General features: G+C 39.9%; 5 protein-coding genes across 10 annotated transcripts; 2 read left to right on the top strand and 3 right to left on the bottom strand.

Moving 5' to 3' along the window:
• Positions 1-1,031: 1,031 nt before the first annotated feature.
• LOC116190354 (probable serine/threonine-protein kinase WNK11) lies at positions 1,032-3,499 on the bottom strand. 2 transcript variants are annotated; one of them, XM_031520044.1, is made up of 3 exons: positions 3,349-3,499; positions 2,192-2,695; positions 1,032-1,632 (listed from the first exon to the last, which is right to left on the bottom strand). In XM_031520044.1, exons 2-3 carry the CDS (start codon positions 2,693-2,695, stop codon positions 1,234-1,236), a joined length of 903 nt encoding a protein of 300 aa, XP_031375904.1. In that variant the 5' UTR covers positions 3,349-3,499; the 3' UTR covers positions 1,032-1,233. The 2 variants fall into 2 exon arrangements, with proteins under 2 accessions (XP_031375904.1, XP_031375911.1); XM_031520051.1 differs by having other exon boundaries at positions 2,192-2,771; positions 3,349-3,496.
• Positions 3,500-8,583: 5,084 nt separating this feature from the next.
• Positions 8,584-13,351, top strand: LOC116190091 (probable WRKY transcription factor 20). Of its 3 annotated transcripts, none has more exons than XM_031519761.1 (6): positions 8,584-9,021; positions 10,496-10,660; positions 11,092-11,620; positions 11,716-11,869; positions 11,946-12,104; positions 12,556-13,351. In XM_031519761.1, exons 1-6 carry the CDS (start codon positions 8,764-8,766, stop codon positions 13,064-13,066), a joined length of 1,776 nt encoding a protein of 591 aa, XP_031375621.1. In that variant the 5' UTR covers positions 8,584-8,763; the 3' UTR covers positions 13,067-13,351. The 3 variants fall into 3 exon arrangements, with proteins under 3 accessions (XP_031375621.1, XP_031375614.1, XP_031375625.1); XM_031519754.1 differs by having other exon boundaries at positions 8,608-9,021; positions 11,704-11,869; XM_031519765.1 differs by lacking the exon at positions 8,584-9,021 and adding an exon at positions 10,233-10,378 and having other exon boundaries at positions 11,704-11,869.
• A 240-nt stretch (positions 13,352-13,591) lies between these two features.
• On the bottom strand, positions 13,592-15,603 carry LOC116190128 (scarecrow-like protein 21). The gene is made up of 2 exons (XM_031519789.1): positions 14,577-15,603; positions 13,592-14,497 (listed from the first exon to the last, which is right to left on the bottom strand). The coding sequence occupies exons 1-2, from the start codon at positions 15,414-15,416 to the stop codon at positions 13,763-13,765; spliced, it is 1,575 nt and encodes a 524-aa protein (XP_031375649.1). The 5' UTR covers positions 15,417-15,603; the 3' UTR covers positions 13,592-13,762.
• A 2,507-nt stretch (positions 15,604-18,110) lies between these two features.
• On the bottom strand, positions 18,111-19,613 carry LOC116190389. 2 transcript variants are annotated; one of them, XM_031520081.1, is made up of 4 exons: positions 19,275-19,600; positions 18,750-18,799; positions 18,566-18,647; positions 18,111-18,486 (listed from the first exon to the last, which is right to left on the bottom strand). In XM_031520081.1, exons 1-4 carry the CDS (start codon positions 19,510-19,512, stop codon positions 18,440-18,442), a joined length of 417 nt encoding a protein of 138 aa, XP_031375941.1. In that variant the 5' UTR covers positions 19,513-19,600; the 3' UTR covers positions 18,111-18,439. The 2 variants fall into 2 exon arrangements, with proteins under 2 accessions (XP_031375941.1, XP_031375935.1); XM_031520075.1 differs by having other exon boundaries at positions 18,111-18,647; positions 19,275-19,613.
• Positions 19,614-20,802: 1,189 nt separating this feature from the next.
• LOC116190110 (transcription termination factor MTERF9, chloroplastic) lies at positions 20,803-24,912 on the top strand. 2 transcript variants are annotated; one of them, XM_031519779.1, is made up of 7 exons: positions 20,803-21,334; positions 21,918-21,996; positions 22,099-22,289; positions 22,377-23,066; positions 23,528-23,599; positions 23,756-24,004; positions 24,122-24,912. In XM_031519779.1, the coding sequence occupies exons 1-6, from the start codon at positions 21,029-21,031 to the stop codon at positions 23,837-23,839; spliced, it is 1,422 nt and encodes a 473-aa protein (XP_031375639.1). In that variant the 5' UTR covers positions 20,803-21,028; the 3' UTR covers positions 23,840-24,004; positions 24,122-24,912. The 2 variants fall into 2 exon arrangements, with proteins under 2 accessions (XP_031375639.1, XP_031375634.1); XM_031519774.1 differs by having other exon boundaries at positions 20,811-21,334; positions 23,528-24,004.
• Positions 24,913-26,178: the final 1,266 nt, after the last annotated feature.

Genomic DNA, 26,178 nt, shown 5'->3' with positions numbered 1-26,178 from the left:
ACTGTCGACATTAGAGCTGCGCTGACAAGTTCGGTTGTTCCGAGCTCAAAGCAGAAATCGAAGATCAATGGAAGTTTAGGCCCAAGTATACGGCTTCGCCTGAGTTTGGACTGATCCGACCCAATATCTAGGCCTAATCAAGGGGCCATGGCCTCAATCAGGCAGCAGGGTCCACAGTCCATACTCCAACATCGAATGAGCCGAGATTGGCAGGGCTTGCCCGAGGCCATGGCCACCATCGGACGTACGTTCCCTCCCGGATCGCCGGCGTCTTAAGGTAGCGAGATTCCTTATATTGCAAAACATATTTCACGATATGAATGGGTCATTTCTAGTTGGAAAATCATACTCACGTAATGGTTCTCCACTTTTTCTTCGGGCAATATTTTTTGAATTATTTTCTTTAAATTTTATAATCCTTACAATTATTATACATAAAATAAATACTATATATATTATATTATTTAAAATTGCAACTAAAGTTAGTGTTAGTGTGCTCCCAATTATATTCCAACACCATTGATTGTGACACAACTTGACGCATGGCCCGTTACATATTATGCTTCCATGCCACGCCTGAATTTTATATGCATAACAATAATAATATTATTTTTTCCCGGAAAGGCCGATTTTTTACTCTCTTTTTATTAAATAATAATTTCTCTTGAAAGGCCAATTTGTCCGTGTCCTAAAATAATGCCAAATTTTCTGTAACCAACTCAATTTGTTTGTTCCTCTGTTTTGGCCTTTTTTTCCTGCTAAGAGATGTCACAATCTCGAAGTTGGCACATGAAAAGTTAGTTGAATTGAAAGCCATCTTAGACAAGCCTTCTCCAATTTGTACATTCAGAATAGAAAAAGGAAACAATCAAGAGTAAACACGGCGGAAAATCAAATTACAAGACCCGAATCGCACGCTTACTCTCATGATAAATCTTGTCATCGAACCAGTGCTATCACGGGTACTAAACTCTGCAAAATTTGCATGGTTGGATCGATTCTGGACAGCACCCGAGCTGAGAGGGACAATATTGGATTCAAACAAGCCATTTCTCTTCATAACCAGACTTGCAAGCCATAAATGAATCTCAAAGTTTACGAAACTGAACATCTAAAATAATCTCAAGGAGAGAGAGAAGACACTCAATGGGTGCCTTGGCTAGAGCTATCTACATTGTCATGTGAATTAACTAGCAAAAGGGAGGGGGGGGGGGGGGGGGGGGGGGGGGGGAATCATGAATTGTTTTCATCATCATCGTCGTCTTCGTCATCGCGGATCCCATCAAAGAAGGGGTCCTGCAAGAGCTCCCAGGCGGAGGGCCGAGCACTGGGCTGAGCCAAGCACTTCTCAATGAAGGCTCTCACTTCTGCGTCCCTGACTTTCCCAAGGGCCTGGGGCCTGATACCGGATGTCACCTTCTTGTAGATCTTGACTATGCTATCGCACTCGCTGTAGGGGATCTCCAGAGTGACCATCTCGAGGACGCACATCCCAAATGAGTAAATGTCCACAAGCTCCGTGTAGTCCTCCTCATAGAGCTCAGGGGCCATGAACTCCGGAGTCCCGATAATGGAGTGGGCTGCACGGCTCTTACCCACTATCGCTGCTAGCCCCAGATCGCCGATCTTTACCTGTTCCAAGCACACAGATGGGCATGAGGGGAAGCTAGCAACAACCCCTTTTTTGTGATGAAAAAGAGTTTGATTTAGTAATCGCCGAATTATCTGTTATCCTGTATTATCAAACAATACACTTGATGAAGGCAATGTTGTCTTGAATTTTATGTTCCAAGATATAGGAAACGAACTTGTTCAGAAAATTCTCTGAGGAAACAATAATGTTCATCAATTTCTTCTTCACAAGAGACACAACGACTCGCGTTCCAGTTTTCAAACTTCAGAATTTGTTTCCAAGAAAACTGAACGAACGGCTTTCCTTAAGTACAAAAGCAACAGACAGAGAGAATACACACATTCAACACAGAAACAAAATTAGTGGCTCTTTGATGGGACCCTCCAGCGCTCGCAAAATGGGCCAAAAGCAACAAGGAGCCGTCAAGAACTCACGATTTTATAAAACAAAGCAAAAGCAAAGGCATGGAAAACACGATGATTCTGTTGCGCTTTCGCTTTATCTTTCCTTCCAATTCAATTTCCTCAATGGACGGCAAAGGAAGAAATTCAATAATACCTGACCAACATTCCCATTGACAAAGACATTGCTGCAGTTGAGGTCTCGGTGGATGATACACGGCTCGTGAGTGTGCAAGTAATTTAGACCCTTGAGGATCTGTTTTGACCACTTCTTCAGGGCCTTCATCGAGACCTGCCTGTGCTTCTTCCTGTACTCCCTCAGGTTTCCTGAAGTGCAAGCCTCGGTGATGAAGTTGACCACGTTCTTTTCCTCGTCCCTCCAGACATGGTAGAGGGCAATGATGTTCTTGTCCTTCAAAGATCTCAGGAGGCGGACCTCGGAGTAGAGGCGGTCGATCATTGCTTGGTCCCCATTCAAGTCCCTCAGCTTGACCTGGTTCCATGCAACCTCGATGCCCTCTTCTTGATCAAAGGCCCGGTAGACTTTCTTCACTGCACCACAGCCAAGCAGCTCAGGATAGCGCCCGTACCGACTGCTGGGGTCCACCTCCACGAATGGCTCCGAGTCCCATTCCAAGGGGTCGGGCTCAGGACTCGGCATCTCGAGGACATGAAATAGAGCAAACCGCAATCAACGTTTCCTTCTTACCCTTCTGTTAAATGCTCAATAACCAAAACTGCGGAAAGAGAATGGCTTACAAATATTTGTGACTCGATTATCAATTATAATTATGCGGATGTGTATACAGAAAGATGCATGGTCAATCACTACACGAGGCATAAAGCTATAGTTTTTCCTAGTGATGCAAACTCACATAAACTGTCCACAATCACTCCATGATTTTTTTACAGATTCTAATGGAATTCTACAAACAATCAGAGCAAAGTATCAATGAGGAATTTAAGACCCAGAAACCCATCGAACTACCATAAATATACCTTACAAACTTATACGGAAAATAGTCATGGATACTAACAAAACCATCAAATGCCAGTTGTGAAAAAGCCGACGTTTTTCCTGACCCATGTACCCAAATTTGAGATTTTTCGACCGGGGCAGAAATTCATATCCGAGCCTGAAATCAAACTCCCAACAATTCGCACGAGGAAAAAAGGATCAAAGCCTCATACTCCACGAAAAATCCGAAATCCAGAGCTAATGCGCCCCAATGCACACGATTATCAGTTTGACGAGGAAATTCTGCTCCCGCGGAAGAAAACAGGGCAAAACGGAGATAGGCGCTTCGTGATTACCGTGAGCAGGGGGACCGCCGGTTCCGAACTCGACGATGGGAGAATCTCTGAGAGCAGAGGAAGAAGAAGAAGAAAGCTCGGTTGTTTTTCTTTTTCTTTTTTTTAATCAAAAAATAGGTTGAAGAAAGAGAAGACAATGGGAAAAGGAAGAGGCAGTAGGAGACGCGCATATATACGTGATGATGGGGGTGGCGGCCGGTGCGTTGAGGGATTTGGTGAGGGTTGATTAATCAAAATTTTTATTAATATTATTATTTGAAAATTTAATGTGTGATTAATTTAGGGATAGAAAAAGCGAAAGATATAATAAACCAGATATAGGAAAATCCGTTCACCCAAAAGAAAAATAAAGGAAGATCCATGAATTTTGTTAAGTGTTAATCAAAATGTGACTCGATATATATGCCACAAGATCTCGATATAGATCTCACTAATGTTAGAGATCTATCGCAATCTCATAGGACGTTTAATTGATGTAGAGTTAATCGACTTTAGATACTTATGCTCCGTCTGGTTTCGCAGTTAAAATCACAAAAATTTTAACTTTAACTTTAATTCAACACACTACACAACAAAAATACACATTTTCCAAATCAAAAATTTTAACTTTAACTTTAACTCAACACACTATACAATCATTTGTCCTTTTCCACAATCAAAATCAAAGTTACTTTAACTATGAAACCAAACGCACCATTATGAATTTTGTTTAAATAATAAGCCATCTATCTTCTCTTGTAGATTGTTAAATGAAAAAATCGTTTTATCTTTATCATAAAGATAAAATAATTTTGAAACGGATCATTCCATTTGTAAATTACATAATTTTTGAACTACCCTTACATAACAAAAAAGATACGTAATCTGTGTCCTTTGAATTTTACCGCTTATGAAAACGTCGTTATATGGCTACATTATGTCCTCATCTATCATTAGAACTTCACGAAATATATAATGAATTGTAAGTGTATATTTGTTTTGTCGGAACACTTAAAAGCATACAGTTGAACTCGCGCGCTACAATAAACGATATTATGCCTCACTAGCTAATGTACATAGCAATTCGAAAACCGGGTTTGATCGGTTGAGATTGAGATATATGACAATATAAGATTGTTTACAATAAATTTTTTATTGGGAAAATTTTATATAAGCTCTTCTCTCTTTTTATTTTTTTTCCTTTTTTGGGTAGACATAAACTCTTCAATTTAATAGACATTAGGGCAATAATTAAAACTGAGAATGAAAATTGGGACTGGAAATTATAAGGAAAAATCCCAACGAAGCCGCTCTGACATATTAAACAAAACTTGAGTAATTTCTGACTGTATATATATATGGGGCCATTAATTTCGTTCGGGGACCGGAAAATAAATACGAAAAAATGTTCCAAGCGCACGACACTTCGCCACGTGGACGCCAGATGTTTCGTCGTTTTCGGTGACGACAGGGTTTCTGGGATTCGCGCTCGGTGGAATGAGGATCTTTCAAAGTCAACTTTGGTAACTCCGAACGGATCCTGACAGTCCGTGTTGGGGGGTGCGTCCAATTGGCGAACATGGACGGTTCAGATTCGTTGAGATGAAAAAGTCAAATGCTGAAATTACATGCACGGCCTTACATGTTAACGGAATTACTATTTATCCAAAAAAAGTGGTAACAGAATTACCGTAAGTTACCATTTTTGTTGATAGATTACCATATTTTGTCAAAGGCTATTAAGGTAGCTTTTATTTATTAATTTAAGTTACTTTAAATTTTCATGGAATGAAATTTAATTATAAGAAACTTCTATAGTTGAAGGGATATGCCTATGGCATATTTTAGTGTATTCTTTATTCTAACCATCTCGAAAAAAAAAACTTAAATTTAAATGCACATCCTTCACAATAATAAAAATATCAAATAGATTGTAATAATTAATAACAAATTACGATAATTACTTTACTCACTCCTTTATTAAATTTGCTATATTTTGATTGATATTTTCTTATATCACTTGGCCACAAGATCGTAGAAGAATTTCTCGGACAATTCTTTTCTTGAGACACATGTTTAATGACAAATAACGTCGTCACTAATCACAATTTTTCATTAGATCTAATGGAGAAATCTAGATTACATGGACATTAAAATGGCACCATCATTCTCCTAGTGTAAGTTCTACAAATATTAAGGTTCAGGTGAGGTGCCATACCTAGCGGGCTGTATAAATCACCGTATAATATAAAACTCTATCAAGAGACATATGTCTATATATCGATTATTCACCAAACTGTTCTATGTCAAGCTAATTATTATTATTCATTTTATAAGAAGCCCCTAGCGACTTAGTCATTAAGAATTCACGATATTTACTTTCATTTTTAGATTACAAGGATGAGACTCTCAAACTTAAAAAACCACTTGGCAAAGAAACCGTCCAAACCCTTATCAGTTTGTTTGAATAGTTCGCATGTGTTTTCTCATTTGACTTCTCTTTTGTTTATATGTAATGATATTACAGTTTTATTTGGCTTATATGCGTAACTCTCAATCAATTAATTATTCAATTAATAATCACTAAACCCCCAAAGCAACCTAATTGACTCGTACCTTGTCCAAACCGCATAAATGAAATTCAACTTACGCTTAACTGGCCTTACATGTCATAATATATATCTATATATAATATACAATAATAAACGATAAAATAATCACAAGAACCTGCGAATTGGTTAGCAAGAAAGCGATGTATACATACGTCAAAGTCCAAAGTAAAAACAAATCGAATACACTAATCCGCATAACATATCCTTTTGTCGATAAGATAGTTAATTGGAACAGAGATAGCGGGCTACACGTAAAACACCTTTTTTTCGTTGTAAATCATGGTATTCGGAAATTCAATTAGACATTGATTAATTCGGTCGAGTCGAGTCTATCAACTAAGTGATAAAACTCTCCCAATGTGAATTTTATGCATTCATAAGGACTTGAACCTGATACCTTACTCCGATAATTGATTGCTTCAAGTCCTTGGAATTCAAATAATATTAATAATACCAATAGTAAAAATCAAATGACCATTGGAACCACTCAGAAGACAAGAAAATTAACTTATCTCCAATAAGAATTAATCAGCTCTCCTTTTTTTTTTGGGGGATATAAGTTAATTAGCTCTCCTTCGATGAACGTAATTGAAAAACCACGAGGCCCATATTTGAGATTTGGGCCAAAGTCTTCGGATAAAGAAAAAACTCGAGGGCCCAATTGCCCATGGCCGCGGATTTCTTGAAAATATTACCGTTTTTCCTTTTTGGCAAAATCAAGGGTTTCCATTAATTGAAAGAGGAATCCATCGATGTGAGAGTTCGCCCTGGCTTTCGAATTACGAGATTTCATATTCAACTCTCATCCATTAGATACCTATACAACTAATCTCTTTTTCCAATTGAGGTTCATCAATGCGTTGATATGTGCTTGGATATTTTGATATCAACTTGTAATAACAACGTATTCAGCAAAAAGGGGAAAAAAAAAACTTGTAATACCAACATCCTTGTGGATATCGGCTTGTTTATAGGTTGGATATAATAGACGTTATACCAACCGAAACCCGAGTTGCGCCGTGGATCGGTACCCGTCTAAACCATGTCGGGAGGGATGTTGAGGTTAACCTTACTTATTTCCACTTTTAAGTGAAGAGGCTGCAACGTTGTTTTCAACAACTTGTGAAAAGTATGTTGTTGGAAATCGCATCTAGAGATTCATTCACAAGTGAATGTCTAACTCGTTGATGTTCCCTCCTATAGTCCCTGTGCATGGCATACAATGAATTAGCTCGATGCTACTTGAAAAAGGGAAGATAATAAAGAATCCGATAAGAGGTCCCTAAGGAGGAAGATCACATGCGTTGTCGATACTGATATCGATCTAAGGGATTCAATGTCACATCTGAGCAAATAAGTCGCTGAGAAGTCTCGAGAGCGAATGATGGACGTACAGTTATTGAACTTAATATACGCGAGATTCAACTTCCATTTACAGACAACTATCGCTTATACACTCTATTTAAGTGATTTATCTATCCCCGTCATACTGATCCAAACTCGACGACCGGTTTTTGTAGTAATCAGAAAGATATATAGGATGTCGAGTGAGAATTTTGACAGACTAGTAACAAAGTTATGGAGAAATTATTAGTTGGAACTGCAAAAGAACTAATAGTGCATGTGAACTGATATTCTTAAGATGTGAAACTTAATAAATTTCATGATGAGACCATTGCTTACTTAATTATCGCTGCCAAGAAAATAGAGGGATCGCATAACACTCATTCCTCGGTCACGGTCTATTTGAAATCATACAAATACAATAATTAAATTCAATTCATTTAAGAAGAATCTCATTGAATTTCTTAAAAAAAAAAGAATTTAATTTGAATAATGTTGTTTGAAATCCAAATGACACGTGATTTTTTTTTTGTTTTTTTTTGCACGCATGATTTCTATTAAAAAATGAAAGATTACATGCCAATTCAAATTTGGCGAAAATCAACCAAATCTAGTTAGGAAATAATTTTTATGAAACTAACTATCTTAATTTAAATTTTAAAATCATCTGCATATAGATTACCTAATTTAAAATGCATAGGTCAGTTCATTTTATTTAAGTTCTATCAGTTTTTCAAACAACACAACTCATTTACAAGTAAAGTAAATCGAACCGAATTGAAATGAATTAAAATGAAAGCATTTCATGCGAGAATTAATTTTAAATGAGACGTGAGTCAATCATCGAAAATATGATCTATTAATCACCAAAAAAAAAGTATGAATTATTATTTATCCTAATTATCAAGTTCTTGTAAGTTGTAACAATTATATTATTATATTATATATTAAAAAATTAATTAAACATAAATTACATCTCCAAACTCCAAAGATTGCCCACTTTTCCAAATCCGACCGCTCACAAACGGTTAAAAATGACAGCCCAATAAAATTCCGCACTTTTTTATTTAATCTAATTATTATCATTATTATTAGATCCATTGTAACAAGTCAACTTCTCTGCATCTCTCACAAGCAAGCGCCATCGTTCAGGACAAATCACGGCATGGTCCGGGCGTAGGACCTCTTGCGGTTAGACATGGTGCCATGGAGCCCACAAAATATGCTTGCTAGGGCATGCACCCGGAGCAGCTACGGATGGACCGGTCGTGACGGGACCCAGGCGGCACACAATAAGACCAGCGTAAAAGGGGAAGGCGACGCCCGGCCAAGAGATGGCGACCCGGCGAAATGACATAAATGCCCCTTCCCCTCTCCTTTCCCTCTCTTCACAAGTCGAAGCCACTCCCCTAGTTCTCCTTGTTGACTTCCTCTCTCTCTTACAGTTCTCTGCTCACTGCTCAGATCCTTCTCTCTGTCAATGGAGACCTCTCCTCTTGGCTCCGGAGCTGGGGGCGGAGCTCCCGAGCTCCGGATTCGGAGCTCTGAGCCCGCGGATGACGGGATCCTGTCGGAATCCGCCTCCGACGATGGGGCCGGCCCGTCCGCTGGCGGCGCGAGGTACAGGCTCATGTCTCCTGCGAAGCTCCCGATCACGAGGTCCGCTGGTATCACGATCCCGCCAGGCCTCAGCCCTACGTCCTTCCTTGAGTCCCCGGTCCTCCTCTCCAATGTGAAGGTGAGAGTCTTCTTTTGCTAACGTGCATTTCTTCGCGGTTTCTCGGGGGTAAGCACGGATTTCTTCTGGTTTCAACTGGAATTAGGAACGAGTGGATATTTGCCGACTGTTTATTCTGCCCGTCATCTTCGATTCAGCTGATTTTAAGCTTAAATTCCATATTTATCTTTTTCCTCCCGAAAATGAAGTTTCCCACTTTGGCTGTGGATCTCACTGTTTGGGGAAGATGGTATAGGTTGAGGGTGAGGATAGAGAAATGGAAGCTATTATAGTCAGTATGTGTTCCAGTCACTGAAGCAATTCGCCCGACGCATCTTTTGGTTGGCGAGAATCGAGAGCAGTATTTTTAGTGTTAGGTGGTTGTGTTTCCTCCCGGGTGCTCGTTGACCGGGACGAGTTGACAGGACTGAGCTTATCTCTCTTTCAAGCTAGGCATACTAAAAAAGCCGAATTTCTTGTTTGAGTTGAGTTTAAAGCGCCTTAGTTTTCGAAATTGAATACTCAAAGGAGCTCCATTCATGCAACTTGGTGTCTAGATACACTTGCTGCACTTTCTTCCGTCTGCTGCCTGCTATGGTGGAGAATTTTTTTGAGGCTCGAGTGACGTGATTTTGATATTTAACAACTTAGAAGATGCTGTTTCCTTCTAGAAAAGTTCGAAATTCCTCTTTGCTGTTTTTGTTTGTCAGTGTCATATACCTTATCAAATATCAAGTGCTCATATGATTAATCTGCTTGCGAATGGTTTAGTATTTTTGCGGTGCTCAATGGGTCCCTTGTATTCAGATGCCTTTGTTGTACTTTATAGCAGTGGCTCTTCTACACCCGTGAAGAGTGTCCAGATGGAATTTTGATTTTGGAATCTGGAGCTACTTCTAGAGCTGATTCTTCCTTTCACAACACCAGTGTGGTTTATTCACATAGCCAATATTCCTTTACGTTTATGCTTTCCTTTTCAAGTCATCGTTATATTTGAGTTTGTGGGGATACCGTGTCATCAAGCAGTAGAATTCAATATGTTATGCTATAAAATGACAGGGCTACCCATAAAGGGCTCGGGTCCATTCTGTGACGCCATATTTGATTGCTGATGGTATAAATAAATGTATACGTTGTTGATGGTAAAGGTGAATGTGATGGAATAATTTCTGTAACCCAACTAAAATATTTGCGCACAAGTTTCTGTCAAGCATATTATATATTCCTACTGCTTAGCAGATGCCGATATCAAGAGTGAGAGTTGCTTGTATTGGAGGAATCCAACTCGTTTATTTTGCACAAAAGTGATATGAAAAGATCCTTCTTATTTGAAGGAGTCGACAGAATTGAGGTGTTGTTATCCAGTAATGAAGATAAGGTCTAAATTTTTCGTCATTTTTCTGGAGAAATCGTACTGTGCTGTATATTGTGTCTAATATTGAGTACTGTAGTTTCTGGATTAATAATTTTAAATCTCCTGATTCTGGTTTTGCAGGTAGAGCCATCTCCAACTACGGGTTCCTTCATTAAACGCCAAATATTACATGGATCTGTCGTTTCCCCTTCGAGCATGAAAACCTTGAATTGCACCAGTGCTAATGGATTGGATGACAGATGGCCGGGCTACTTTGAGTTCAAACCCCCTTCCAGGACAAGCTTGGTAACATCCCAAACTATAATATATATACTTGAACTATAGGAAGTCAGTTGGGTATATGTGCTCTAATTAAAGTGTATAGTGTTTCCACTTCTCACCACCAGTTCTCTCCTGCAACTTGAAAAATTTCATCCTTGTCAGAAATCGAAATCAGTTTTGGTGAAGCTCTACTTACCAGTACAGTAGGGTCATTTGTTTATTAAGTCTTCTGACTGAAACACCAAGTTTGCTAATATCCAAAATTATAAACTATTTTTCTAGATGTCAAGCATCGACTGAAACTTTTTAAAAAGATCATCTCTCTTTCTGCCCTCAAGCAGATCACTTGTTACATGGGATTACTAAATCATTTTAGTTGTGGTAAAAGTAATGTAGTGGGAGAATTAATTGTGGCTTAACAAATAATGGTTGGCTGATTTTCATCTTTTTCCAAGGTTACTGCAGAGTTCAATCATCAAAGTGAGCATGTACATGCCCAAGCCCAGTACCAGGCTCGGTCATTTGCATCAGCGCGTGATAGAGCTGTCTCCTCAGACGAGTTGACACTATCCACTCCTTCAAATTTGGTCACTTCAGGGGCAAACCCGCCTGCTGAAATTGATTCAGAAAAATCGAACCAGAAAGAGCACCTTCAATCCGAGGCTCTGTCTACACAGTCTGATCAAAAAGGGAGTGGATCTTTTCCTGGGGCTGAGAATTTGTCAGATGATGGATATAACTGGCGGAAATATGGACAGAAGCTTGTTAAGGGAAGTGAATTCCCCCGCAGCTATTATAAATGTACGCACCCGAACTGTGAAGTGAAAAAGCTGTTTGAGCGATCTCCTGATGGACGTATAACAGAAATTGTTTACAAGGGAACCCATGATCATCCTAAACCTCAACCAGGGCGGCGCTTTACTGCCGGTACAATGATGCCAATCCAAGAAGAAAGATCAGAGAGAGTTTCATCCTTTCCTGGTGGTACGTTTCACAGTGAATAATTTTCTTTTTTTGTGTAAATTCATTGAACCAGTAAAGTACGAACTGTCTCCTTTATTCTTTAGATAAATCATCAGGCACGCTTGGCCAAACTAATGGCAATATTGAGCCAAGTGGGACACCGGAGCTATCCCCACTTGCTGCTAATGATGATATTACTGAAGGCGCTGCTTGCCTATCAAATAGGATGAATGATGAGGCTGATGAAGATGACTTGTACTCTAAGAGAAGGTATAGGTCCAAAAGATCGATTAAACTTATATCTATTTTATCAAATTAGTTAATAATGAAAGCATATTTGGGGCAGGAGGATGGACATGGGAGGGTTAGATATCACTCCGGTTGTCAAGCCCATTCGAGAACCTCGAGTTGTTGTTCAAACTCTTAGCGAGGTAGATATACTGGATGATGGATATCGTTGGCGCAAATATGGACAAAAAGTGGTGAGGGGCAATCCGAATCCAAGGTAATTTTCAAATTTGACGAAAGCTCGTAGTATTCTTACACTTCTTGGAAGAATTCTGTGCCTAGAACTATAGGAAGACATAGTGGTATTTTTGTGGCCATCTGGGTAAAACAAAGAGAGCATTGATTATTTTGTCATTTGCAAAATTTGATTTTGACTAATGGGCTGAGAATTAAATTACATTGTGTGGTTCTTACGGTTGATTTGAATATGACATCGAGTATCTTTGTTGCCATACTGGGGAGTCGGTAGCTGAAGCAAATCGTACCTTGTGTATTTGAAGCTACTTGATCAAGCCGTTATTACAATCATCAAATTCCTAGTACTTGCCCCAGAAGTATACAAGTAGCCTTTGAAGTGCAAACCCATGTAGTTCTCCTCGTTTGTTTGCTGCACTTGATTTACAAGAAAATCAAAACAGGTTCTATATTTTTGCCATCTTCTCGTGTAGGAGCTATTACAAGTGCACGAACGCAGGATGCCCTGTCAGGAAACATGTAGAAAGGGCATCTCACGACCCAAAGGCAGTCATCACCACGTACGAAGGGAAGCACAATCACGATGTACCCATTGCAAAGACCAGCAGCCATGACACAGCTGGTCCCTCAGCCGCATCAGAAATGCCAAGAGTTATGCCAGAGGGAAGCAGGGAGGCCATCAGCCTTGATCTCGGGGTTGGGATCAGCTCGTCCACTGCTGCTGCTGCTGAGAATAGATCTGTCGAGCAGCAACATTCTCTGCGTCAGCAGTTTGGTCAGAGTCAACCCCACCTCAGCAGCTCATCTGATGTCAGGGTGGTTCAAGGAAACGCTATTGCATCCCATTACGGTGCTCAGAATGGTGGAATAAACCTGTTTGGATCGAGACAGAATTTCAATGGAGGCCACAGCATTGATGTCTCCACTCTAAACCATTCTTACTCGTATCCACAAAACATCGGAAGAATACTGACAGGTCCGTAAAAGAACTATACACGCCGACTGAAATAATGAGGTTTGAATTTTCCCAAACATGATCGGAGAGCTCTTATCCGAGTCCCGAGCAAATTGTTTATATTTATAGCTGTGTAACCTTGTGAATCCCCAGCTGTGATGTACAAATTTGAGGGTGGTGTTCTACTATTTATTCAGGTGTGATCTCACTAGCCAATTTACTGCCAATGGTATTTATATGTACTATTTGAAAATGGAAGATATTGAAAGAAAATACAGACTCTAGTGATAACATAAATATCGGCGTATTGTCAATGTTCACTGATCCCGTGATTTTGATCTGCTACAGCTCTCGTGTACTCCTCCTGCATACATTTCCTTATCTTTGAGGTTCAAGGGTTAATGTTCTTAACAAATCGACTGCGAATGGACAGTAATATTTCACCGGATAATAGTCCGGAACTGATGATATGTATGTTGGTATCCGAGTTTGGAAGAAGGTGTAGTTTGACAGAGGTTTACAGGAAGGGAAGAGGAAATTGCAGCTCATCATCAGAACAGAAAGAACGTATCCGTAAATTAGAGTAGGAATTCCCTTCTTATTGCTGAATGCATCATAACGTAACAAACTTTTGGCTTGCATTGTCAAAGTAAAATCAAGATCGGTAACGAAAAAACCGAAGCGACTGAATTCCCACACCAACGTGCAATTAGTCGGATCTCATCTCATGTCCATGCGCAAGAAGAAACCAGTGGCCGGTTCATCCACCCAAGAAGTAGAGCCCCGTCCTGCTCCTCAAGTGTGTAATTCTCACAGTATCCTTTCAGTAGACCTCTTATGGTAGCATTCACGAATGAGCTCAGTGGGTGAGGACGGAACCCTGCCATTGCAAACCTCGATCTCCACTTCCCGAGCGGCTCGTGCCTCTCAAATCTTTCCATCCCCTCGCAGGCTATGAGGTTCACGATGTCCCGGGCTAGGCAGTGCTGCTCGACGCTGATACGTTTCCTGTTGTCCCGAGGAAGTGCAACATCGATTGAATGGAAGACTGCTGAGTAGTAGTCAAACGTCTCAAGGAACCGGGGATAAAATGGGGCGGTGTTGGTATTGGACTCGACCTCGACGAGTGTGACCACCCTCGGGGATAGGCTCTTGGACAGCCTTATGAGCCTGTCCCGGTGGTTTTCGGTGCAAACGCTCTCATCAGGCACGTGGTGGAGCATCAAGGGGAAGTTCACGGCGATGGTTTCCCCAGGCCGGATCCCGAGGTGCTCGAACTTGACCTCGAAGGCAGGGACTGTAACACTGTGGAACTCGAATGGGACATTGCATGACTCTGCCAGCTGAGCTAACCTCCGCCCAACGATCTCCAGGCGTCCTCCACGGGCGTAAGCTGAGAACGAATCATCGATGCCTGTGATTCGGATTTTTGGGGCCCCACCAGGCCGAGTTGCTAGTGCCTGACGATATCGAACTATTAGAAATTACAGGAAGACATATCAGTCAGATTGTATATTGCATCGCTTAGTACTGCATTACCTGAATGAGGCTAATCCACTGGCTTCCCTGTGCAATTTGGAAATCGATTATGTGCACCCGGTCCTCGTCCTTCATTGCGTCGGCAATTGCCCCGTTCGCAGACAGGTACCCGAACTTGAAGTATGGGCACATCTCGTAAAGCTCGTGCATGTAAGATAGAAGATTGGGGCCTGCCACTGGTTCCCTGCACTTCAGGGCCCTGCAGATCGAGCTACCCGAGGAAGCCAACCTCGCGACAAGCCCTTCAAGCATGTACGCTCCCAGACGTTGTATCGGCTCGCCTGACACCGATACCATTGTCCTAAGTTCCGACACCAAACATTCAATTCTGATCGAATCATTTTCCCCCACCGCCTTTGCGCAAGCAAAGAGGACCTCCTTCAGGCCTCCTTCTCCTATCGAGATCATCTCTATCAAGTCCTTCCATTTCTCAGCCTCGACTGAGACATTCACATCGTACAGGTCGAGAATCTCGGGGTTCGACCCGAGCATGACTTTTTCCAGTTCTCTTAGCTTGAGGCTCAAATCATCAACAGAATGAGAATCTTTCTGCAAGCCTCGATGCGACCGCGAATCTAGCTGGGAAGTCGGGCTTCCCTCGGGCGAAAAGGTGAGCGTGGATGAATAGTTGTGAACAAGCTGGCCACAACTCCCGCTAGTCGAGGACGACTCGAACTTGCTAACCCGATCAACAGCCCGACTCGAGAAGGTTGTTCCTCGGCTGCTGCTTTCATTGGAGCATTTCGGGGAATGAGAGAAGTCTACCTCATGGTCTAACTCATCATAGAACCTGCTCGAACAGAGTCCGGCGATCCTCGTCTTCTGGGATGCATCCTGCATCAGTTACTGCTTCTGTCGGATATCGATCAGAGCTTCACCCTGTTGACAACCAAACCTTGATCAAATCAAATCAAGAAACCCAGATGAGGAACAATCTGTGTCTGCCCAAGAATTGAGGTGGAAAAGGATTTCAACAAGAAAAACAAAATCATGGGATTTATTATCCCTCCCCCCCCCCCCCCCCAAAAAAAGTCCTGAGGATAATTGTTCTGACTTCACTTTCAAGGTAAGATGGAATTTGGTGGTGGCGGGCAGAGCGGAGAATCAAGAACGGACACTCAAACCGCATAAATATCCAGCACACATGACATGATCCATCAGAACCGTCCAATCCTGTCTGTCTCTTTCCAAGGTTTTCTCTTCTTCGTTTCAATTTCAGTATTCTTTTTTCTTTTCTCTTCCCTAATGAAGTAAACGAATTTGTTTCCGCAAAGTCATCGATACATTAAAATGAATGGGTCACGAGATTCTGATAGTTGTCTTGGTCGTCCAACGCCGACATACAATGGTGAAATACAATGGACGATTTATAAGATCCTGATAATCGTTAAATCAATATTCAGTGATCTGTCACGCATAAATATAACGACTATTAGGGCCTCTTTTTAGTGCTATTAGAATCAACTATTGAATGCGTTTCGACCAGACGAGGCCTCCAAATAGTGCACACTGTCGATAAAAACCAAATCCTATATTTCCATTTACAAGTGAGTGAGCCTTGTGGGCATATGTAGCCATGTACACTGCTTGTGACCTTAAATTTCATACACCATTGACAATCCATAGACCTTTCTAGTTCATTTGTGAGTATCCTGTGAGGTTTTATAATCACTTTTCCTTATAATTTTAAGCAGTTTTGATGTTTGGTGAGAGTTTTTGAAATCATGGTTCGAGTCGAAATTGTGATTGCAAACGTGATTTTCTCAAATAAATTAATTGATGCTTATGAAATCTATTTCTACTTATTCTGTTTCAAGCATTAATATTTTTTTTAACTTTCAACAATTTTTTATTATTACCCCACGAATGTTTTACTTATTATAAAATCAGCACTTATTTTTCAGTAGTTATACTTCAGTACTTTTATTCCAGCAACAATACTCCCAAACCAAGCCTAAATCTATTTTTTTAATAATGATGAAAATTGAAGGGGAAAATAATTATTATTTAGTCAGTGTAATAAATAGTTAATAATTAAATTCACAAAAAGGCACCGGATGGGGGTCAAAGGTCAAAGGTGACAGTGGGAAAGAAACCGCTGGCCAGAGGCAACCGTGGGGCCGGGGGCGGACTTCCACGAGGTCCGCGCGGTTTTTCACAGCTGCTGAGTCGACCAGTCGGATGACGTCACTCCCCGGCGCCGGTTCTGTCGCCGTCCGTCGTCAGTATTCGACACTTCCTCCGTCCCATGTCGGCACCAACTTTCCATATTACCCCGGCACATAAGCCTCTCTCTCTCTTTATTTTTTTTTCCCCTTTGCACGATCAAATTTCATTATGTATCCATTTTACGGCGTGAAAATTACGTTAGGTCCATAGTCTTCGTCGAACCAAATGTTACGCTTAAACCTTAGAAGTACTTGTGTGACTATTCTTAATATGATACGACTGAAGATTGAAGAAGAAGAAAACTTGTCGATATTTGTTTTCTTCCCATTAAAAAGAAGAAATTTATGGAATTTAAATAGATAGACTTTGAAAATATATATATATATATATATATTAAGTACACGTAGGGTCAAAGAAAGTAATGAAGAAATATTTTGGAATTTTCCTTTTTGTCTTATCCTTCAGCTTTCAACTACACTGACCCATGGGGAAAGTGCACGGCCGCTCCTGTCTCTATAAGCATGTTTTTGCTCCCTTCTTTTGGCTTTTACCATCAAAATTCAAAGCTCATCTTTATTAGAAAAGTAGTTGGATTTGAATTTAATTTGTCTTAAAGTTTCGTTCAACCCATAAGGGATTGAGTGCTTGTCCAATGCAAAAGTTTGGATGGATAGGATGATGAATTCAATCGTTTCACAAATATAATGATTTATGTTTATTATTCCTATGTAAGATCCATGATCCTTAATAATTTGCTTTGTCAATGATCGACGAATAAAATCACGAAAAGATTTCTCATCACCTTGTCGTAATAAATACTTTTGTAAAATTATAACTTTTAAAGGTTGATCATGAATCAACACCCTTTATGGTCATGGAGAGGGAATGCAACCCGTCGAATCAGAAAAATCTCAGATAAGCCACAAAGGGCTTTTGTCTCGAGGATCGATGGAGTAATCGAGACCGGTCGAACGAAAGTCGGCTTCTCCGGCTCGCCCGAAAATTCGTCACCATTCTTTCCTTTTCGGATGAAAGAAGAATCAAGATCAAAAACCTTATCTCCAAGATCAACAAAAGTCTTAAAACGACAATGATGACGAGAGACTTTTTGCCCTCGTAAAGTAAAACGACGCCGGATTATTACTAGGATGGGGAAACGCCAATGGTGTCAACGGCTGAATTGGTGCGGGAAAAGATGCAGCAAAATCAATCAATGAAATTTAAAAGGGAAATTAGTCAAAGTACGATGCACGACCAAATGAGAAGACCCAATTGATGCAATGTATCACGTAAGGAGTGACATATGGTTGTGTAGAAAAAGAAGGCCGTGTTAACCTACGGGAAAAGTACTCATTCAGATCCTCGAGACAAAAGCCATCGGTATCACTTTATATGTTTATCTTCTGGACATGGTGGATAATGGTTCTATAGCAACTCCATCATCGCAGGCAAGTGCGAATACGAAAGTTGACAAGTTTCATCTTTTCCTGTTTAATATTTGCATTGACACGCTCGAAATACACCACTTACCGGAAGAACAAAGCATATCTTTCCTCGATGAATTGACTGTAAAATATTTACCAATCCTAAGATATACAGTAATGATGCCATAGGCAGCAGCAACATGGACTGTAATCTGTACACTACAACTTTTCTGCGTGTCGGGAATATTGTCACCGGGGACGAGCTGTGAATTAACCAGAGAAGAACCGTTTCCATGACTGCCATGGAAGAAACCCGCCTGCAAAGGTGCAGTAAAAGAGCCGCTGATGAATTAAATGAATTATCGACCTCGTTGAGGAGTATAAACTGAATCGTACCACAACCGGGGCACCGGAAATATTCCTTCTCTTCGAGGACGAGTCCTGAGCCTCCACAGACTTCACATCTCCTCTGTTTGATCTGCCATAGTAAGTCAAGGAACGGGGAACTGAGGGTCAATATTCATGCAACCTGCAGGTTATCAGAAACACAATAGAGAGGACCGAGGATTATAGTGCTTACGATTCTTTTGCTGAACTCGATTCCGGCCACCACGAAAGGGGTGACTCCAGCTGATATTAGCAGACAAATACAAGTTAATGGCCATTCATGATCTAATGATCAGAACACGAAACACTTCCATGTGAATTCATAGCCAGTGACTTTTGCACTTGATAAAACTGAAGAACATCAAGGCTGCTCTTCGGTGCCGACGAATCGATTGGAACTTTCATATAATAAGATGGTCCCATATCATGACGGAATCATCTGCCAGCTGATAACGTTGTTATCTCAAACTCTGATTTCACTCATCAGAACGTTTTACGTCAATCCGTCAAGTTCATGTACCATAGAACAATCCTCTGCCTTAGCTCAGATTTCTCCGTACCTGTCCGGTTTTATTGAATGCCTCCGGACAGAGAAAGCACGAGACATTCTCCGACATTGCGGGAATAACACAGTTCCTCTAAAAAAACTAGAGCTGTATGCAGCAGATCACGGAACAAATGAAAACGAAGCGTCAAAGAGGTAGAAGTAGACTCTGACCTATGGCTCCGACGACAATTTGCCATGTGACCCCAGACCGGGAAGGATCAGCAGCCGCCGTGACGCCATCAATTGCCGACGCCTTCATTTGCCGGTCCGGCTTTCCGGTTCCTGGGAGCTGAGGTGTTGTGGCCCTGAAGATGAGTTTGGCGCCAGGTTTTGGGGAATACCGGATCCTGGTCCGGCGGAGCAGCTTTGGGGCGGTGAAAGGAGGCGGCGGAGAGAGCAGCGCTTCCATTGTCAGGCCGGGCGGTGGAGATGGGCAGAGGGAGAGGCGGTTATAGAGCGGGCCACGTCGGGGTGTTTGGATCGGGTTCGCGCCAACCACATAATCAATTAATATCTTTTTACCCTTTTTTTCCCTAAAATTTCTCTAAACAATTTTTGAGCATATATCATTCTTTTATTTAATTGAATGTTGCTCTCACTTTAATTTTGGAGGGAATATGTGAAATATAATGGTAGATATAAATGCACATATTCTCTTTTCCAAGGAAGATAGGCTCGATTAGAATGTTAGAAAAATCAAATTCACGAACACATGTTAGGTTTGTTAGTCCGACAATATCATTAAGCGAATCCGCTCTCAAACCATTAAGTGGATACAAAATATGTCATTAGGGGTAAAAGCAAAGCTTCACGAGTTTACTAACAACTTGACTATTCCAACATCTAGACAGAAAATCTCGAATACCATTGACCGAAACCGAGTTGATTACGAGATATGTTCAAGTTATTGGCCATGATAATTCTGCAATGCAAGTATTTCTCTCTCTCTCTCTCTTTCTTTTTAAACTTAGAACAAATTACACAAAAAAAACTTAAATTTTGTAAAACGTCTCAGTTTTGTCTTAAATTTTGTTTTGTAACAAAACAAACTATAAGTTTTCTAAATTGTTTAAAAAATGACATTCGTTATAAATTCCGTCAATTTTGCATAAATGGACTGTTAACTTCAGACATAAATCAATAAACAAATAAGATATGTTAAATAAAAAAATTCAAATTTCAAAAAAGTCTCTATTTCATTATAAATTTGGTTTGTAATAAAAAATCATATGTTTTTGCTCCTAAAGTCGGCTCGGCTAGCATCTCCTCTCATGGACTATTTCTGATAAATTTTTAAAATATGTATTTTTTAAAATTACAAATCAAAATTTGGAACAAAACTAAGACTTTTCAGAAAATTTAGGTTATTTTTGTAAAAAAAAAAGAGAAGATGATCAAATGATATGTAAATTTTGTGGGTCCCGTGAAATCTACGTAGGCAAATAGACAACAAATTTAACAGAATGATAACGAGATGTCAAATCTGAGACGATTATCAAAATATGTGATTTATTTTGTTAAAAAATAAAATTTAGGATAAAATTGAAATATTTTATAAAATTTAGTTTTTTTTTGTAATTTGTCATTAAATTTGTGAATAATACGAATGCATGTATTTCTCAAAAGCTGCGCGGGCGCGCACTTATCATTTGGAGAGCCTTTACGGCGTCGTTCTCGTCGGCTCCACCGCATCGGTTTAACGTTCTTCCTGCCACAGTCACTGCTGCAATTAACATTACGCCATGGTTGGACCTCTGATTAACCTGCAAGAAGACGCCACTGATGGCGACCTAAGAAGCTCAGAGAGCAGCAGATAGCCAAAACCACTCGTCGTCGCATTATCCTCTAGGGTTTTTCAGTATATTCTCTCCATCCCTCTCCTCCCTCTCTCTCCGTGTGTGTCTCTGTATAGAAAGGAGCAAGCGATGGCAGTCTTGTCTGTCTATCCGTTCAGTCCTGTGCTCCAACTCCCTTCTGCTTCTTGTACGGACTTGTTGTGTCATTTCCCAGCTCGCTCGCTCTTTCACCTCAGTAAAACGAGAGAGAAGGGCGACCGGCGGAAAGCTGGTTCCAGGAGGTTCGTGGCCCTGTCGACGCATTCCAACCCTCGGATACTCAAGCCCAACCGGAAGTCCCGGTACGGCCAGACTCTATCCCCGTACGACAGTGACGACGAGGAAAGCTTTGATTTTGATGAGGGTGAAGACGACGATGAGGATTGGTTCGACGATGTGAGCAGCCCTTGTCACCTCGCTTTCTCTGCTTTTTACTTCGTGTGTGGGTTCTTCTTGTTTGATATCGTCTGCATTAAGGAGTAGTAGGCCCGGATTTTTAGAAACATGTCGGTCTCGAAGGCTTTGGAAATGGGTGAGCTGCTGTAGCTGGGAAAGTGTTCTTGTATATCTTCCCAATTTCACGTCCTTGTTTGCTTCACAGCCGATAATTCTGGAGCCCTGCAAGAATTTTCTGGTGTAGTTATTACATAATTTGGCTTGCATTCCTTTTATTGCCGAAAATGGGAGTCAGGATTTTGCTGCTTGTAAGCCTTGCATCAATATAGAACTTTGACGGGAATGATTCAATGGTTCCATAATAGAGTAAATGTGAGGAAGGACTACCTTTTTTATTTTTGGGGGTGACATTTGCTTTGTTGTTTGATTGGTTGATGTGCACCTTGCTCTTGTGTTGGTTTTCTGGTGCTTGCACCTCTCAGCATTTCTCGTACAAGAGAATGAGAAACCCGTCAGCATGGTTATATATATGTGTTCCACCTGTCGTTGTGTGTGGAGGATCTTAATCGAATTGTTATTGCAGGATGAATTTGCTGAAGTTGCGGATTATGGTACCAAGCGAAAAAGAGACAAGCCAAACATTCACAATGACCGGATAATAGGTATTTTTTTTAAAGCTTTTGAAGAGTCTCAAGGTTCGATCAAATTAATGTCTCTGTTGTCAGCGGATGAAGTAGTACGTTATCATTGTTCTGATTTTGCAGAGAAAGAAAGCCAATCAGAAAAACGATGGGGCTTGAGTTCCTCAAGTTCAGGCCGAGATTTTTATCATGAGAGTGACTACTCTAATGTCAGGAATGTGAAGAAGAATTTATCGAGAAATGTGGGAGGTATAACCTCTACTTCAAACTATAAGAGGGAACTTGGTTCGCATGATATAAATGGTAGAAGTAAGGTAATATCTTCCAACATCAAGTGCCATATAGACAATATACAAAGTGAACGATTTACTAACTTCCATGCATTTTGTTTTCTGGAGCAGATGGGAATAAAAGATGGGCGGAGCAGATATCCTCGACTATCAGAAGAAATTGATTTGGATAGAAGATGGATTCCTCTTCTAGATTACCTGAGCACATTCGGGCTCAAAGAATCACACTTCCTCCAAATGTATGAGAGGCACATGCTCTCTCTTCAAATAAACGTGTGCTCTGCACGGGAGAGATTGGACTACTTGATGAGCATTGGTGTCAAACAAAGCGATGTCAAAAGAATACTCTTGAGGCAGCCCCAAATTTTGGAGTACACAGTCGAGAACAACTTGAAATCCCATGTCGCATTTCTTATGGGCTTGGGCATCCCAAACTCGAGAATAGGGCAGATAATTGCTGCTGCTCCTTCGTTGTTTTCTTATAGTGTTGAGAAATCTCTGAAACCCACCGTGCGATACTTGGTTGAGGAGGTCGGCATTAAGGAAAAGGAATTGGGTAAAGTTGTGCAGCTGAGCCCTCAGATCCTTGTTCAGCGAATTGACATATCATGGAATACTCGTTATATTTTCCTATCAGAGGAACTAGGGGCACCCAGAGACAGTATAGTGAAGATGGTAACAAAGCATCCTCAGCTCCTTCATTACAGTATAGACGATGGACTACTTCCTAGGATCAATTTTCTGAGGAGCATTGGGATGTGTAATTCTGACATTCTGAAGATTTTGACCAGCCTTACACAGGTCAGTACGTTGTGGTGCTAGACTAATTTTAATTGTATGTTTTTTCATTGGTCTATTTTCAGGCAATGTGTGGACCATGCAGATCCTTGGAAGTGTGCGCTTGCTTTTCCTATGGAAATCTCCGTTTTTCTGTTTTCTTACACAAAAAAGGCATTCACAATTTATTGGTTTTAGAAAGAGGACAAGCTTCCATGCTGTTGTTAAAAGACACACCTTTTGAAGTAATGCCTTTATATTGTTATTTGTTGTGATGTCAAGAGAAGTAAAAAGGAAAGCTGCCAAATTTAACATTGTTCTGTCCTTAAATTCCAGAAAGTCTTCATGTTGTTCGGGGCCTAATAGGTTTTTTACTGTATAAGACAATTGTAGAAGATCGCTGGATGAACCTTATATTGTACGGACAGTTTCTATGCTAGATCTTTGCAACAATTTCAAACTTTTTTGCTCCTCTCTATCGGCAGGTTTTATCTTTATCTTTGGAGGACAATCTTAAGCCCAAGTACCTGTACTTGATCAATGAACTTCGCAATGAGGTACGCTCTTTGACCAAATACCCCACATACTTGAGCTTATCTTTGGACCAGCGGATTCGCCCTCGCCATAGGTTCTTGGTTGCCCTCAAGAAAGCTCCAAAGGGTCCATTTCCTTTGAGCTCTTTCGTTCCCACCGATGAGTGCTTCTGTCAGCAGTGGGCTGGAACCAGTTTGGACAAATATTTGGCCTTCCGACAGAGCCTACAACTCACTGAATTTGCCAAGAAGTACGAGAAATGAGGATAAAAGTGAAGATAGAAAGACTTGTTTTGCTTATAGATTTCTACTCACTCAAAAGGACCGCGAGTTTATATATTACTGCACAACCTATGAAGTGGAGTTGCCAGTTGCCACTGAGGAAGTTTTTGGATGAGAGGAGCAGCTTTTCAGAATGATAAACCTCGGGTGAGGAAACATCCCTATCATCTGTTGATAATCGATGCCTTACTTAATTTCACATATATATGTTTATACATGTAGAAGAGTCTGTCTTGACAATATGTTGATCTCTTCTTCATGCAGAAGTCGCTCTTGTTTACATGTCCCAGTTTAGATCTTTTGATGGTGAGAGCAGAAGAAATCTTCAGGACGAAGACCCTGATTGGAGGTTAGTTAATCGCTCGCTGACCAGAATTGCTAGCAATGATCTCGAGATGTCTTTGTGATGCTTTGACAATTTCTATAATCCGAAGTCAATCTCGTGTATGGAGATTCATCTGGCTCCAAATGGATCAGTATCACAGTACAAGATGCAGAGGTTCACTTTCGGGTTCTTCAACTTTCTGCATCTATACATATCAGAATTCAATGGTCTCTTAGGAAACCGAAATACTCTGCCTTTTGCCTTTCTTTTGTCCACAGATATGTATCTCATATAAGGTATGAGAACATTGATATCCTGTCATGCATGTATATTATAACATGTATAGATGTCCACTTTTCTGTGCGTCTTTTGCAGAGAATATTGTTACTGGATTTTTGTTTTTGAATCGATGTACTGTAGTTGTGCAATTCCGAGAATTCGAGCATGGCATGATGCAGTCCCCTCAAGTCAGGTGTGGCGCTGCTGGATCATCCTAAGGACAATATGGATCATTTCGCATGGTTCTTGGGATCATGATCTCAATTGAGGTCCAAAACACTTCTCAACCAGTATCAATTATGTGCATGGTCATCGTGTAATTCAGTCCTTAACATATCGGGAGCTGCATAGTAGTAGTACTATCCCTTTTAAAAGGGAAAATAGGCGTAATGTATTTCAACATTTACGTGTTATTTTAGTTTTATTCCAATGTCGATTTTTTTTCCTGAGATATCCTAGCGTTAATAGTTTTGTTTCAAATCTATTCCGTCGTAAAAGTTGTTAATTTTTCACGGAATTCCAGATTTAAGGGAAAAATTACACTATATATCTCAATTTTTTTTATTGTTTCTTAGTTTTATTCTAACATTTAATATTTTCTTAATTCTATCCCAACATTTTTGGTAGTTTCTCAGTTTTACTCCAATCTTTTATTGTTTTCTTAATATTATCTCAACCTGTTGGGATAAATTTGAGAAATTATAAAAATATTGGGATAAAATTGAGAAAAAATAAAAATATTGGGATAGAATTGAGCAAAAACTTAAAGGTTGAGATAAAATTGAGAAATAACAAAAATATTGAGATATATAGTGTAATTTTTTTCTTTATATAGGGAATTTTGTCATCAATTTCGTAAAAAATGGACGAAATATTTACGATGGGATGGATTTAACACCAAATTATTAACGTTAGGATACTTCATAAAAAAAAATTGATGTTGAGATAAAACTAAGATAAAGTATAAGGTTGGGATATATGATGCAATTTATCCATTTTAAAAAGATTGGAAGTAGGCTGATGTCTATATTATCAAATGCAGATATCCTTGCATGGGCTATCACCTCGGTCGATGCTAGCGAAAACCGAAGATTCGAATTTACTGATATATATTAGTAGGTCGTTGCCCATTACTCGGGTTTACCTTATCATTTATGTGCGGGTGCTAGTATATTCACATATTGGTTTATTTATTATAATTTTGATACATTCAATTCGAAATGTCCTAAATTAACAAAAACAAAGCACAAAATGGATGGAGAATAACAACTATCAAATTATTGATGGAAACTAATATTAGATCAAGAGGAAGTTTCTCTTAAAACTGAAAAATTATGCACATAAAATATCGTTATTACGATCTCAAAAGGAACATAAGAAGCAAAAGTAGTTTCTCAATGAGTTCATCTAGATGATGAGTGAAATTGATGTACTCTTCTATTTTTGCAATTTGGTATATCTTAAATAATAAGCGAGCTTGATAAAAAAGAGAAAAAAGAACGAAGCCGATTTTTTTTTAAATCTATTTATTTATAATTTTAAATTACTTAATTTGGCCTACTTAATAAAATAATTTCTATTTTTATTTAATAAAAAATATAATATAATAAAATAAATACGCAAATAACATTGAATCAAAGAGAATTGCGAGAACATGAAAAACTTTCACAACTCCTCGCACAATGCTCGAAAAGATGCAAGATGATATGCATTTATA

This window comes from Punica granatum, chromosome 1 (genome assembly GCF_007655135.1).
Source record: "Punica granatum isolate Tunisia-2019 chromosome 1, ASM765513v2, whole genome shotgun sequence".
NCBI lineage: Eukaryota > Viridiplantae > Streptophyta > Magnoliopsida > Myrtales > Lythraceae > Punica > Punica granatum.
The sequence above is the reverse complement of the archived record's forward strand: the minus strand, read 5'-3'. Positions and strand labels throughout refer to the sequence as shown.